General features: G+C 41.7%; 1 protein-coding gene across 2 annotated transcripts in view; it reads left to right on the forward strand.

Moving 5' to 3' along the window:
* The window catches only part of LOC115152308 (transcription initiation factor TFIID subunit 4), a 33,704-nt gene extending 18,179 nt beyond the window's left edge, over positions 1-15,525 (forward strand). For both annotated transcript variants that reach the window (XM_029697069.1, XM_029697070.1), the window contains exons 12-14: positions 2,115-2,171; positions 8,595-8,717; positions 13,592-15,525. In XM_029697069.1, the coding sequence (XP_029552929.1) occupies positions 2,115-2,171; positions 8,595-8,717; positions 13,592-13,753 (342 nt within the window). In that variant the 3' untranslated portion in view covers positions 13,754-15,525. The remainder of the gene's footprint in view (positions 1-2,114; positions 2,172-8,594; positions 8,718-13,591) is intronic.
* Positions 15,526-16,663: the final 1,138 nt, after the last annotated feature.

Below are 16,663 nucleotides of genomic sequence, written 5' to 3' on the forward strand. Positions count from 1 at the left end.
AGTACGTTCATCTCTAGGAGACAGAATGTGTCTCCTTCCTGAGCGGTATGACGGCTGCGTGGTCCAATGGCATTTATATTTGCGTACTATTGTTTGTACAGATGAACGTGGTACCTTCAGGCATTTGGAAATTGCTCCCAAGGATGAACCAGACTTGTGGAGGTCTACAATTCTTTTTCTGAGGTCTTTGCTGATTTCTTTTTGATTTTCCCATGATGTCAAGCAAAGAGGCACTGAGTTTGAAGGTAGGCCTTGAAATAAATCCACAGGTACACCTCCAATTGACTCAAATGATGTCAATTAGCCTATCAGAAGCTTCAAAAGCCATGACATAATTTTCTGGAATTTTCCAAGCTGTTTAAAGGCACAGTCAACTTAGTGTGTGTGTAAACTTCTGACCCACTGGAATTGTGATACAGTGAAATATTCTGTCTGTAAACAATTGTTGGAAAATGACTTGTGTCATGCACAAAATAGATGTCCTAACTGACTTGCCAAAACTATAGTTTGTTAACAAGAAATTTGTGGAGTGGTTGAAAAACGAGTTTTAATGACTCCAACCTAAGTGTATGTAACTTCCGACTTCAACTGTATAAACAATCGCCTAAATGTAGGCTAATTTTGCTGGGGGGCAATGATATTCGTGATCTTTCCCCCACGCATTTCCATGGTATTTCCATTGTTTTGGTCGAGTTCCATTGACCTCTTTACCACATCTATTACGAGTGTACCCGTGAGTTTACCAGTCCAATTGCCTGGATTAGAGGTTCCAAGCCCTTTCTATTTCTATGTGTGCTGCTTCTGCATTGTGGGGGTGTTGCCTAGACCAGTGGTTCTCAAACCTCTCTTCGGGGACCCCTAGAAGTTTCACAACTGTTTGTTGTTGCTCTGAACTAGCTCACCTGATTCAACTAGTCAAGGGCTTGGTGATTTTAGTTGACAAGTTGAATCAGGTGTGCTAGCTCTGGAATAGATCAAATACATGGAACGGCTGGGGGTCCCCGAGGAGAGGTTTGAGAACCACTGGCCTAGGCAACCGAAGACTCATTTGCTACAGCACCTTGCTTGTTTCAGCAAGGCGCAACAAAGTTTCATCACGTTGTTAAGAGTCCATGTTGCCTCAGAAACGGACTCAACCGCAAAGAATGCCTGTGGCCGTCCTGTCTTAAGTCAGCTGTTGGTTCCCAATGACAATATTTTATCTTCTTGTCCGTCTTCATCCATAACCGTTGGTTACGCAGTTATATAGTTATTGGGCCAGCCCTACAAGCTAAAAAATCTATTCAAATCTAATCTTATTTGACACATGCGCCGAATACAACAGGTGTAGACTTCACAGTGAAATGCTTGCTTACGAGCCCTTTCCCAACAATGCAGGGTTAAAAAGTAAAACATTTAAAAGTGAGAAGAATGTGCTAGATAAAAATAGCAAAACAATATAGCAATAACCAAGCCATATACAAGGAGTACTGGTACCGAGTCAATGTGCAGGGGTACGAGGTAATTGAGATATGTACATGTAGGTAGGGGTAAAAGTGACTCGGCAATCAGAATAGATAATATACAGAGTAGCAGCAGTTTGTGCGTGGCGTCAATATGCGTGTGTGTTGTAGTATGTGTGAGTGCATAAAGCCAGTGCAAGAGACGGTGCACTAAAAACAAGGGGGTCAATGCAAATAGTCAGAGTAGCAATTTGATTAACTCTTCAGCAGTCTTATGGCTTGGGGGTAAAAGCTGTTCAGTAGCCTTTTGGTTCCAGACTTGGCGCTCCGGGTACTGCTTGCCGTGCGGCAGCAGAGAGAACAGTCTATGACTTTGGTGACTGGAGTCTTTGACAATTTTTGGGGCCTTCCTCTGACACAGCCTGGTATAGAGGTCCTGGATGGCAGGGAGCCCTGCCCCAGTGAGGTACTGGGCCGTACGTTTTTTCAGGGGGAAAAGGCGTTGTCATGCCCTCTTCACAACTGTCTTTGGTGTATTTGGACCATTTACAGGTCCTTAGTAATGTGGACACCGAGGAACTTGAAGCTCTTCCTCTCATGACAAGGTATCCACCTCCCCTGTCTCTCTCTTTCCCTCTGTCTCCTTCTAACCTGTGTTTCTCTCATATATAGAGTCGCGCCAGGCAGGAGGACCCAGAGCAAGCTCGGTTGAAGGCGAAAGCTAAAGAGGTACGTGCTTCATTTTGTTTCCATCCACATACCAACACATCAAAGCAGTTGACACTCAGTATCATTATCTATGTACAATATCCCAAAATACACAAATTGTCAGACAGCTACAGACTGGTATGCAAGAACTTTCCACCAAAATACAAACATAGTCCATATAGACCCTCCAACCATGCCCATATTTGAGGCTAGCTCTCCCCATATTATAGCTCTGCCTTGGGGCACACTCTGTTTGGACAGTGTTTCACCACTTTGACCCAGAGGGGGCTCTGTGACCTCTGTGCCTTGGGACATTATCCATAAAGATCAGGACAGGGGAGCCCAAGTCAGGACATGTTGCTGTAGTCCTGTGGAAGTCACCTAATCAGTATTTTGTTTAGCTTTATCATTTTTGTTAGTGATGGGCTAGAACAAAGGCATGTAAGCCAAGTTGCTCCCCAGAAGGAGGGTTGCCAACACCTGGTTTTGTATTTGGTATTTTATTAGGATCCCCATTAGCTGTTGCAAAAGCAGCAGCTACTCATGAAACATAATACAGAACATCAATAGACAAGAACAGCTCAAAGACAGAACTACCTACATTTTTTTTTAAAAGGCACACACAGCCTACATATCAATGCATACACACAAACTATCTAGGTCAAATAGGGGAGAGGCGTTGTGTTGCTTTATCTGTTTATTTGAGCAATATGAGATGGAAGTTCCATGCAATTAGGGCTCTATATAATACTGTACGCTTTCTTGAATTTGTTCTGGATTTGGGGACCGTGAAAAGACCCCTGGTGGCATGTCTGGTGGGATAAGTGTGTGTGTCAGAGCTGTGTGTAAGTAGACTATGCAAACAATTTGGGATTTTCAACACATTAGTGTTTCTTATAAAAACAAGTGATGCCGTCAGTCTCCTCAACTCTTTGCCAAAAGAGACTGGCATAGTATTTATAGTATTTATATCAGCCCTCTGATTACAATTAAGAGCAAAACGCGCCGTTCTGTTCTGGGCTAGCTGCAGCTTAACTAGGTCTTTCCTTGCAGCACTGGATCACATGACTGGACAATAATCAAGATTAGACAAAACTAGAGCCTGCAGAACGTACTTTTTGGAGTGTGGTGTCAAGAAAGCAGAGCATCTCTTTATTACAGCCAGACCTCTCTCCATCTTTACAACCATTGAATCTATATGTTTGTAAACTGTCATGGTAAAATCTAAAGTAACATAGTCTCCTAAACTTGTTCAACAGCCGCACCATTCATTACCAGATTCAGCTGAGGGCTAGAGCTTAGGGAATGATTTGTACCAAATACAATGCTCTTAGATTTAGAGATGTTCGGGACCAGTTTATTACTGGCCACCCATTCCAAAACAAACTACAACTCTTTGTTAAGGGTTTCAGTGACTTCATTAGCTGTGGTTGCTGATGTGTATATGGTTGAATCATCACCATACATGGACACACATGCTTTGTTTAATGCCAGTGGCAGGTCATTGGTAAAAATAGGAAAGAGTGCCTAGAGAGCTGCCCTGCGGTACACCACACTTTACATGTTTGACATTAGAGAAGCTTCCATTAAAGAAAACCCTTTGAGTTCTATTAGATAGATTGCCATATCATGGATTCAGCGCTGAGGTTGAAAGGCCATAACACAAGTTTTTTTCAACAACAGGTTATGGTCAATAATATCAAAGGCTGCACTGAAATCTAACAGTACAGCTCCCACAATAATCTTATTATCAATTTCTTTCAACCAATCATCAGTCATTTGTGTCAGTGCAGTACATGTTGAGTGCCCTTCTCTATAAGCATGCTGAAAGTCTGTTAAATTTATTTACAGAGAAATAGCATTGTATTTGGTCAAAAAACATTTTTCCCAACAGTTTGCTAAGAGCTGGCAGCAAGCTTATAGGTCTGCTGTTAGAACCAGTAAAGCCTGCGTTACCTCTCTTGGGTAGCGGAATTACTTTGGCTTCCCTCCAGGCCTGAGTACAAAGACTTTCCTCTAGGCTCCGATTAAAGATATGACAGATAGGAGTGGCTATAGAGTCAGCCACCATCCTCAGTAGCTTTCCATCGAAGTTGTCAATGCCAGGTTTGTCATTATTGATCCATAACAATAATTTTCCCACCTCTCCCACACTAACTTTACAACATTCAAACTTTAATTAAATTTTTTTTTTTTTGCATGAATACAATTGCTCACTGTTTGTTGTTGGCATTTCCTGCTAAGTTTGTCCACTTTGCCAATAAAATTATCATTAAAATAATTGCCAACATCAAATGGTTTCGTGATGAATAAGCCATCTGATTTGATGACAGATGGAGTTGAATTTGTCTTTATGATTTAAAGTACTGAAGTTTTTTTCCCATAATTTATTTAATTGATCTTGGCTTCATAATACAGTTTTTTTTGTTGAGTTTAGTCACATCATTTCTCAATTTGCAGTAAGTCAGACAGTTAGATGTGCAGCCAGACTTATTAGCCACTCCTTTTGCACCATCTCTTTCAACCATAGTTTTCCAATTCCTCATCAATCCACGGAGCCTTAACAGTTCTACCAGTCAGTTTCTTAACAGGTGCTTGTTTATTAAGAATTGGAAGAAGCAATTTCATAAATTATTCAAGTGCAGCGTCTGGATGCTCCTCATTAATCACATCTGACCAACATATTTTTTACATCATCCACATAAGAGTCACAGCAAAATCTTTTGTATGATCTTTTATACACTATTTTAGGCCCAGCTGTTGGAACTTTGGCTTTCCTGGATATAGCCACTATATTGTGATCACTGCATCCAATGGGTACGGATACAGCTTTGGAACAAAGTTCAACAGTATTAGTAAAAATGTGATTGATACATGTGGATGATCTTGTTCCTGTAGTGTTTGTAAACACTCTGGTAGGTTGATTAATAACCTGAACCAGATTACAGGCACTGGTTACAGTGAGAAGCTTCCTCTTGAGCAGACAGCTTGATGAAAACCAGTTCAGGTCCCCAAGAAAGTAGACCTCTGTTTACATCACATACACTATCAAGCATTTGACACATATTATTTAGATACTGACTGTTAGCACTTGGTGGCCTATAGCAACACCCCAAAAGAAAAGGCTTTAGATGTGCCAAGTGAACCTGCAACCATAACACTTGACATGAGATCTTCTCTAAGCATTAGAGGGATCTCTATCTATCTATCTATCTATCTATCTATCTATCTATCTATCTATCTATCTCTATCTCTATCTCTATCTCTATCTCTATCTCTATCTCTATCTCTCTATCTATCTATCTATCTATCTATCTATCTATCTATCTATCTATCTATCTATCTATCTATCTATCTCTATCTCTATCTCTATCTCTATCTCTATCTCTATCTCTATCTCTATCTCTATCTCTATCTCTATCTCTATCTCTATCTCTATCTCTATCTCTATCTCTATCTCTATCTCTCTCTCTCTCTCTCTCTCTCTCTCTCTCTCTCTCTCTCTCTCTCTCTCTCTCTCTCTCTCTCTCTCTCTCTCTCTCTCTCTCTCTCTCTCTCTCTCTCTCTCTCTCTCTCTCTCTCTCTCTCTCTCTCTCTCTCTCTCTCTCTCTCTCTCTCTCTCTCTCTCTCTCTCTCTCTCTCTCTCTCTCTCTCTCTCTCTCTCTCTCTCTCTCTCTCTCTCTCTCTCTCTCTCTCTCTCTCTCTCTCTCTCTCTCTCTCTCTCTCTCTCTCTCTCTCTCTCTCTCTCTCTCTCTCTCTCTCATATATATTCTATAGATGTTATATCCTTGTATTGCTACTGCTGTATCATCAAATGAATTGTCTAAGTGACACCTAGTTTAACACCTACATCAAGAATAGGCAACTGGTTTTCATTCTCTCCCAATCAGGGACTGACTCAGACCTGAGACACCAGGTGGCCTCTGTCCAATCAATCTGTGACATACAGTTGAAGTCGGAAGTTTACATACACTTAGGTTGGAGTCATTAAAACTATGTTTTCAACCACTCCACAAACTATAGTTTTGGCAAGTCGGTAATTTTTACATTTTAGTCATTTAGCAGATGCTCTTATCCAGAGCGACTTACAGTAGTGAATACATTTCATACATTTTTTTTCGTACTGGTCCCCCGTGGGAATCGAACCCACAACCTTGGCGTTGCAAACACCATGCTCTACCAACTGAGCCACACAGGACCACAATTGTTGACAGAGTGATTATTTCACTTATAATTCACTATAGCACAATTCCAGTGGGTCAAAAGTTTACATACACTAAGTTGACTGTGCCTTTAAACAGCTTGGAAAATTCCAGAAAATGTCATCATGGCTTTAGAAGCTTCTGATAGGCTAATTGACATCATTTGAGTCAATTGGAGGTGTACCTGTGGATGTATTTCAAGGCCTACCTTCAAACTTAGTGCCTCTTTGCTTGACATCATGGGAAAATCAAAAGAAATCAGGCAAGACCTCAGAAAAAAAATTGTAGACCTCCACAAGTCTGGTTCATCCTTGGGAGCAATTTACAAATGCCTGAAGGTGCCACGTTCATCTGTACAAACAATAGTACGCAGGTATAAACACCATGGGACCACGCAGCCGTCATACCGCTCAGGAAGGAGACGCATTCTGTCTCCTTGAGATGAACGTACTTTGGTGCGAAAAGTGCAAATCAATCCCAGAACAGCAACAAAAGACCTTGTGAAGATGCTGGAGGAAACGGGTACAAAAGTATCTATATCCACAGTTAAACAGTCCTATATCGACATGACCTGAAAGGCCGCTCAGCAAGGAAGAAGCCACTGCTCCAAAACCGCCATAAAAAAGCCAGACTACAGTTTGCAACTGCACATGGGGACAAAGATTGTACTTTTTGGAGAAATGTCCTCTGGTCTGATGAAACAAAAATGGAAGTGTTTGGCCATGATGACCATCGTTATGTTTGGAGGAAAAAGGGGGATGCTTGCAAGCCGAAGAAGAACACCATCCCAACTGTGAAGCACGGGGGTAGCAGCATCATGTTGTGGGGGTGCTTTGCTGCAGGAGGGACTGGTGCACTTCATAAAATAGATGGCATCATGAGGCAGGAAAATGGTGTGGATATATTGAAGTAACATCTCAAGACATCAATCAGGAAGTTAAAGCTTGGTCGCAAATGGGTCTTCAAATGGACAATGACCCCAAGCATACTTCCAAAGTTGTGGCAAAATGGCTTAAGGGCAATAAAGTCAAGGTATTGGAGTTGCCATCACAAAGCCCTGACCTCAATCCTATAGAAAATTTGTGGGCAGAACTGAAAAAGCGTGTGCGAGCAAGGAGGCCTACAAACATGACTTAGTTATACCAGCTCTGTCAGGAGGAAGGGGCCAAAATTCACCCAACTTATTGTGGGAAGCTTGTGGAAGGCTACCCAAAACCTTTGACACAATTTAAAGGCAATGCTACCAAATACTAATTGAGTGGATGTAAACCTCTGACCCACTGGGAATTTGATGAAAGAAATAAAAGCTGAAATCAATCATTTTCTCTACTATTATTCTGAAATTTCACATTCTTAAAATAAAGTGGTGATCCTAACTGACCTAAAACAGGGAATTTTTACTAGGATTAAATGTCAGGAATTGTGATAAACGGAGTTTAAATGTTTTTGGCTAAGGTGTATGTAAACTTCCAACTTCAACTGTAAATAAATCATTACTACAAGGTAGAAAATAAAACCAGCACTACTTGGTCCCTCCAGGCCTCTGGCCTATGTGATCAAGACTAGTTTCTAGGATGTGCAGAGAGGCATAACCTGGTTCTGCCTCTACCAATTTAATTTCTCAGACAGACAGGGACCTGACCAGAGGCAATGTTGGCTAGGTCTACAGAGCCCCACTCTCTGCCTTGTGCCCTCATAATATCTGAAGATACAATGCCCTGTCTCACACACACACACACACACGCTCGCCTGCTTCAGGCCCCTGGCCTCTGTTCCATCTTAACCTCCAGGGTCAGGTCTCAGCTCACTGTACCACATCACCATGTGCAGCACTTCCCTTTCAATTAGCATTACTAACGGGGACATTAATGAGGACGTCAACGTTGCCTTGAATTATATCTTCTGTCGATTCCAGGCTCCTCCTTTAGAGCAGGCGGCTGTTTTTAGTTTGTAGCACTAGCCTGCGGCAGAGGGATTTGTTTTCATGGCAGATGATGATAATAGCTCAATAATATGAAATGGTTGTAGTCAATGAATAGGCCTGTTAGAGGGGTTTGTCCTGTATGATTTTTCGATGCCGTTTTATAAAGCTACTGTACTTCTTCACTCTGTATCGCATCTCTCATTTGTAGATGACAACTTTCTCCATTCCAGCTATTATGCTCCCACAGATAGATCCTTTTCAGGATGTAAATCAGACAGGAGAGTATAAATGTCTGTGGCTCTCTCTTTCCCCTCTTAGATGCAGCAGGCGGAGCAGGCCCAGATCCGACAGCGTGAAGCCAACCTCACTGCCCTGGCGGCCATCGGTCCCCGCAAGAAACGCAAGATGGACTCGCCAGGGAGCTCCACATCGGGCACAGAGGTAAGGGTCCTAAAATGTGGCAGGATGAAGGTGCTTATATTCTAAGTTTGATATCCTAATTTTCCAATGACTTTCACTTTCTGACTCTTCATCACATTAAGGGAAAACAAATATGTAAACTCGCTTTTGAAGAAATGCCTAAAAGAAAGTGGGGATTGCTTTGCTCACAGTCATACACCTGTGTCATCAATGCACAACCCCCAGCACTCTCCCAATCCAGCAGAGTGAATGTGACCAGAGTTGAGTGAAGGGGGTCAGCGTGGGCCTCTAGGCTTGTTGTGGGTGTCTGCACTGCTCTACCCCCTCCAAGCCCCCTCTCCTCTCACCCCCTGAGAGGAGCCATAGATTTCAGCTCTGCAGAAATGAGCCTGAGGGGGGAACACAGCCTGGGGCGGCTGCAGTATGGGTGCCTCGGTCACACCCATCACCCCCTCCCACATCCAGCCCTGAGTTCTCCCCAAAGCGATCCCATACAAAGGGTTCTGTGTGGGGTGAGAGCCCAGGATTAGGAAAGGGAGGGAATGCAAGCGAGAGGGAACATTTTAGGGAGGGGAAGGTGAAAGAATGAACTTTGCGAGGGTGAAGTCATCTGAACGGCTAGCAAGCTAGTTGGTCAGTTGGTAGGTTAGCCAGTTGGTGAGCTAGCCAGGTAGTTAGCTGGGTCGTTCCAACAATTCTGGGTGCCTTTTGAGAAGTGTAACTCTGAATTATATTTTTTTTAACACTGTCATAAAGAGCACATGTTCAACTTCATAAAAAACATGTTTTCCCATCTCAAGAGATTAAAAAATAAATAATAAGTGCCAAATAAAGTAACAGGTTTGACTGTAACAGGGTTGACTGTAACAGGGTTGACTGTCATCTTAATCAGACATAAATCCCCTTGTGACAGGGTGAATGGAAGCTTGTTGTGTGCAACAGGGAGTGGCAATTGAATGCAAGCTTCCCAAAAAATGAAATTGTTCAAGTGTCTAGCCTGTCTATGCGTAACAAGGTTGACTTGTTATGCCGACCCGCTCAGTTTTCCACCACAAAACACTAATGGCCAAAAAGAGTAGAACCAGCTCACCTGCCGTTACGCTATGATTTGACTATTACATATCCAATGTTTCTTTTGAAAAAAAAACATTTTTAAAAGGAAGATTCACCATATTAAAATGAAAGTTCAGTTCACATAACAGGGTTGACCTTAAAATAAGGGTGTAAATAAATAATCATCTTCAGAAATGACTGTCAAAGCAACAAAATAACTAGGGCTTTACAATGATGGCGAAAACACGGGAGGGACATGTCAAAATGGCACTTTAGCAGTTATTTATTCATGTTCCATTTTTTTATTGAATTCTCCATGTGGTCTATATTAAAGGACACTTCTCTTAATATAACAGGTTTTTAAAATGCAATATTGGTGCACAATTTCTACTTAAAATATCAAAGGGCACTCATTTTGTGGAACTACCCAGCTAGTCCCTCATCAGTTACTTTGCTTGCTAGTTTGTAAAATGGATATAAAGTTGCTAGTCTACACACCCATTGCACAGTATTCACATTTTGCTGCCTTAAAATGTAGTAAAGAAATTATAGAAAATATTCCAGATTTTTTTTTAATGTGTAGTGGGAAAAAAATAAATGTTTTATTCAATTTTAAGGCAGCAGCATGTGTAAACTTACTAGCCACTGTATAGGACTTCAGGCAGTTAGATATACAGGTAACTGCCAAAATAAAGGATACACCAACATAAAGTGTCTTAATAGGGCGTTGGGCCACCACGAGCCAGAACAAGCTTCATTGTGCCTTGGCATATATTGTACAAGTGTCTGGAACTCTATTGGAGGGATGCGACCCCATTCATCCACAAGAAATTCCCATAATTTGGCGTTTTGTTGATGGTAGTGGAAAACGCTGTTTCAGGCACCGCTCCAGAATCTCCCATAAGTGTTTTAATTAGGTTGAGATCTGGTGACTGACACACACACACACACACACCCTTTAAACATCCCATGCTCCTTTGAGACCCCTCCTTCAAAGTCACTGAGATTTCTTTTAGCCATGGTAGCCAAAATAATGGGCAACTGGGGATTTTTATACATGACCCTAAGCATGATGGGATGTTAATTGCTTAATTAACTCAGGAACCACACTGGTGTGGAAGCACCTGCTTTCAATATACTTCGTCTCTCATTTACACAAGTGTTTCCTTCATTTTGACAGTCACCTGTATGTTAGTTAGATAGTTGGGTAATTAGCAAGTAAACAAGGTAGTCCCCTATGGGATGTTTATTTTCTACCGTAGGTAATGAGTTGTAATGCAGAAAGGTTGCCTGGGTCCTTTTGTTAGCATTTTCTCATACAGTGTATTCGGAAAATATTCAGAAAAATATTTACGTTAGCCTTATTCTAACATTTTATTTTTTTCTCATCAATCTACACCCAATACCCCATAATGACAAAGTGAAACAGGTTTTTAGATTTTTTTTTTCAAATGTATTAAAAATAAAAAACAGAGACCCCATTTACATAAGTATTCAGACCCTTTGCTATGAGACTCAATTGAGGTGCGTCCTGTTTCCATTGATCATCCTTGAGATGTTTCTACAACTCGATTGGAGTCCACCTGTGGTCAATTCAATTGATTGGACATGATTTGGAAAGGCACACACCTGTCTATATAAGGTCCCACAGCTGACAGTGCATGTCAGAGCAGAAACCAAGCCATGAGGTGGAAGGAATTGTCCGTAGCGCTCCGAGACAGGATTGTGTTGAGGAACAGATCTGGGGAAGGGTACCAATAACTGTCTGCAGTATTGAAGGTCCCCAAGAACACAGTGGCCTTTGTCATTCTTAAATGGAAGAAGTTTGGAACCACCAAGACTCTTCCTAGAGCTGGCCGCCTGGCCAAACTGAGCATTTGGGGGAGGACTTTTGTCAGGGAGGTGACCAAGAACCCGAGGGTCACTCTGACAGAGTTCCTCTGTGCAGATGGGAGAACCTTCCAGAAGAACAACGACCTAAAGCACACAGCTAAAACAACGCAGGAGTGACTTCGGGACAAGTCTCTGAATGTCCTTGAGTGGCCCAGCCAGAGCCCGGACTTGAACCCGATTTGAACATCTCTGGAGAGACCTGAAAATAGTTTGTGCAGGGACACTCCCCATCCAGCCTGACAGAGCTTGAGAGGATCTGCAGAGAAGAATGGAAGGAACTTCCTAAATACAGGTTTGCCAAGCTTGTAGCGTCATACCCAAGAAGACTTGAGGCTGTAATCGCTGCCAAGTGCTTCAACAAAGTACTGAGTTATGGGTCTGAATACTTATGTAAATGTGATTTGTTTTTTATTTTTAATGTGCAAAGAAATTCTAAAAACCTGTTTTAGCTTTTCCATTTTAGAATAAGGCTGTAACGTAACAAATTGTGGAAAAAGTCAAGGGGTCTGAATACTTTCCGAATGCACTGTACATACCCAGACGTTCTGAGGTGTTCGTGGCAGGCTGATGTGTCTATCTCACCCTGACCACTCCTGCAGATGGGTGCTAAGGGGCCTGTTGGGGCTCCAACCTCAGGAAAGATTAGTTACAAAGCAGGCAGCTTGGAGACAAGATTTCACGCCGGGATTCAATCCGATTGCCCCTTTTCGACTATGCACCTTGAAGGCAATTCCTGTGTTCACAAAGGTTGCGTTTGTCAGCTCAGTCAGATTTGTTTTGTTGAGATTTTCAGGAGCTCAATCAGAAATGTTTAATGTCATCCTGCTATAAGGCAGATCTGATCGGAATGAATTTGGCCTTTAAGTCAGAGAACTAAATAACATTTGTATTACGTTCTTCTCAATAGAGAAAAGTTATTTATCCACGGCCAACTTCCATGCCTAATGTGAACGAGTTTCCTGAGTGATCAGACCAGTCAGAGTTATATCGCAAGAGGATCTTTGACTGATTTGAGTCGGAGCGGCGATCTCGTGCGACCCATCACGTTTGATTGGAGTGTCTCCACCGAGTGTGTAATGTTGGGCATTCATTGTGCCAGTATGGAGTGTGTGTGTGGCGCGTGTGTGTGCAGGAGGTTACCACAACTGCAGGCTGTTAAGCTGTATAATACTCTGATTGTGTTCCTGTATGGACCTGGAGCCTTATTCCAATCCTCCAGTGTCAGCTCTCCCCTCAGGCTCTCGGCACATAAAGTAGAATATGGTACTGAACTCATTTTACATAATAGGAACCACCATTGGTTCACAAAATGGCCATTTTCATAAAACCAAATGTTTTTCCTTGAGCCCCGATTTAATGAAATGTATCCATTGTAACCACCAGGCCCCAGTTAAGGAACACCTGACTGGCTGGTAGCTGATCAGTCCCAGGATACACTACAGGGCTATTCAGTTAGGCACAATGTCACGGAGTTCACTAAGACATGTACCATTTTGTCACCCCATCAAACAAGCCTCAGGATATTTCAGTAGTGTGCACCACACAGCATCAACTCAACCCACACTGTATGATATCACATTGGTAATTGCTGCTCTTTGAGTTTGTTGGAGCTGTCCCAAAATGGAGAGAACGTGGCATTTAGTGTGCACGGTAAGGGTTTGATCGTTTCTCTCAAACTGTACACACACCTTGTATGAAACTGTGGTGACGCGCACACACGCCTGGGCTGTCAAGGGTTAATAGTGAGTGGGATAGGACAGGTGACAGTGAATTGACATTTCTCTGGTTAGACCACATCGCTTGTTCCCCCTGCCTGCATTACTATTGCTTGAGCCTCGACGTTGGCACACAGGCTGGATATCACCAACACATATTTTAAGTCACTTAAAACAACTCTAAATCACTCACTAGCAGACCTAACTTTTGTCATGTCATCCCTTTCTCCTCAGGTTGCTTTGGGTTCAGGGGCCGGCTCTTCCACAGCCGCCTCCTCCCGCCAACAGCTCCGTCAGCGGATCACGCGAGTCAATCTCAGGGACTTTATCTTCTGCCTGGAGCAGGAGAGGGCTACATCCCGGTCCTTACTGCTCTATAAGGCTCTCCTGAAGTAGTGGAGTCCCCCAGGGTTCTGGACTTGACCTAATACACGTTTCCCCTTTACCCCAACTCATATATATATATATATACCAACACACACACACACACACACATCCCCGTACCACACTATCCTATATCCCCCTAATCTGATGCTAAGCAACCCCACACCACCCCAACGTTGCCCCCTGATCATACAGCCCCTTTGGACAGGTACACTGCTGGCTCTACTCTTTCACTTGGTCACCTCATTGTTCTCACATCAAGTCTAGTTTCATTCACTAGCTGTGTGCTTTACAATGCTGAGAGCCTCGAAGCTGGCTGGCGGGCACATACTTGTTTTTTTTTTTTTACCATGACTCCTATGTACCTGATGAGGTGCCTTTTTTTGAGTCTGTCCCAATCCGTTGCGTAATTCTCAAACAAAACCTACAGTTGAAAGATTAATGTCAGGGTCCTTGCTATTTAAGCCCCATGGCTACTCACTAAGGATGTTACATCACACCACAGATAGTTTTGACTGGATTTTCAAAAGGATTGTTTGGTCACCCTGGGTAGGATTTGTGCTCTCCAGATCGAAACTTTAAACACTTGTGTTATCTACGGGGTTTTTTTCCAAACATTGAAAAGGAACCATTTCAAATTGAAAGATGATGTTTGCATTTTATGTACCATACTAGTAAGTACTGAGTTTGGAAAAAAACCCGACAGGTTTTAATTCACCACACCATATAGTGAATGTTAGAGAAATCTATTGTCAGATAAATGTACAGAGTACTGTGATGCCTCATTTTTTTTTAATCGACAAATACATACAGTACTTACTAGTTCCAGACCTGGGTCCAACACTTTGAAATGATTGAGCTGTGCTCGATTTAGTTTGCCTGGTACAGTAGAACCAATGGAATAGTCCCATTAAATGCAAACGCCAAGCTAAATCAAGCGCACCTTAATTTGACCCAGGTTTGGCTGGTATACACGGTTTAGGGTTCATATTACGATACTACTGCGCAGCATGTCTGATTAGGTATTATGGCAGAATAGTGAAACATAAGATTATTCTATTTTTTTTGTGTGTGTAAAGAGCCAACTCGGTTCATATATGGTTCATACATAGACTTCTCTCCTATTGTAGACCGTGAATCTAGATAAATGACCAGTAGCCATTTTAAAGATATTATTATTCAGACTCGAGCTCAGCACAGAACAGGGAGCTGGCTCTCTTATACACTCACTCAGGCTAATGAAATAAAGACGTCAACAAACAATGTTGTCATATTGAGCACCATTCCTATCATTTTCTTCTGAAGACCTTAAATTCCATCCAGGATTTTTTATTTTTTTTTCTCCACCTGGAAAGTCAGTCTCTTGCAGCACCACGCAACAAGATCTATAGAGTGCTTTGCTATTTTAATGCTGATGATCAACATCAAAATGATCTGTCGTAGCAATCAAGCAAGTATTTTTCTAATGCTAATTGTATACAACTGCTAATTTTTGGGGGGGTCGAAAGCGCCTTTTTTTTCCCAGTTTGACTGAAGGTTTTTAATGCTTTAAATGTATTTTTTACAGTAACAAGCATTTTGTTTATATAGTGCATAGTTCTAATTGAGCAATGAGATAAAGCTGGGTCTTAGCACCTAGCTACATTAGCATCTGTTGAAGGACACATTTTTGTGACTATTTATATTTCCTACTATCTGTCTATTCAAACCTGACGCATTTCAGGCGATGCAATTTTACTATTGTTTGTACCTTTGCAAAAAAAAATAAAGTGACAAAGTACAAATAGCCTGATTTCTTTGATGGTGCAGTACATTCGGAAATTATTCAGACCCCATTACTTTTTCCACATTGTTACGTTAGTCTTATTCTAAAAATAGTTAGTTTTTTTTCCTCCTCAATCATAACAAAATACCCCATAACGACAAAGCGAAAACAGGTTTTAAAAAATTACTGCAAATGTATTAAATAAAAACATACCTTATTTACATTAGTATTCAGCTCCTTTGCTGTGAGACAACCTGTTTATGTTATCATTGTGGAGTATTGTGTGAAGATTGCGGGGGGGGGGGGACGATTTGATCCATATTAGAATAAGGCTGTAACGTAACAACATTTGGAAGAAGTCAAGGGGTCTGAATACTTTCTGAATGCACTTTGTGTCAGGTTGAGTTTGTCTTATGAATCTCTGCAACCCAGCTACTTGGCTGTCCACGAGAGATTAGTAAAAAAAAATGCTAAAAACAGTTATCAATACAGCTGCACAAACATATCTTAAATATGATCTGAAATTGCAGTTATACAAATCTGTGAAATGTGCACCATATTAACACATACAAAATGCCAGTTTTCACATCATTAACATTTGTCAGGAAAGTTTTACATTTGTACTAGCCTTCCCTGTAGCTCAGTTGGTAGAGCATGTTGTTTGCAACGCCAGGGTTGTGGGTTCGATTCCCACGAGGGGCCAGCACAGAAAAAAAAAGGTATGAAATGTATGCATTCACTACTGTAAGTCGCTCTGGATAAGAGCGTCTGCTAAATGACTAAAATGTAAATGTACATACTAGTCAATAGTTGACACCTACTCATTCAAAGGTTTTTATTTTTACTATTGTCTACATTGTAGAATAGTGAAGACATCAAAACAATGAAATAACATATTGAATCATGTAGTAACCAAAAAGGTGTTCACAAATATTTTATATTTGAGATTCTTCAAAGTAGTCACCCTTTGCCTTTGACAGTTTTGCACACTCTTGGCATTCTCTCAACCACCTTTAAGGAGTTCCCACATATGCTGAGCACTTGTTGGCTGCTTTTCCATAACTCTGCGCTCTAAATCATCCCAAACAATTGCAATTGGGTTGAGATCGGGTGATTGTGGAGGCCAGGTCATCTCCTTGGTCAAATAGCCCTTTCAC

Source organism: Salmo trutta, chromosome 17, assembly GCF_901001165.1.
Source record: "Salmo trutta chromosome 17, fSalTru1.1, whole genome shotgun sequence".
Classification (NCBI taxonomy): domain Eukaryota; kingdom Metazoa; phylum Chordata; class Actinopteri; order Salmoniformes; family Salmonidae; genus Salmo; species Salmo trutta.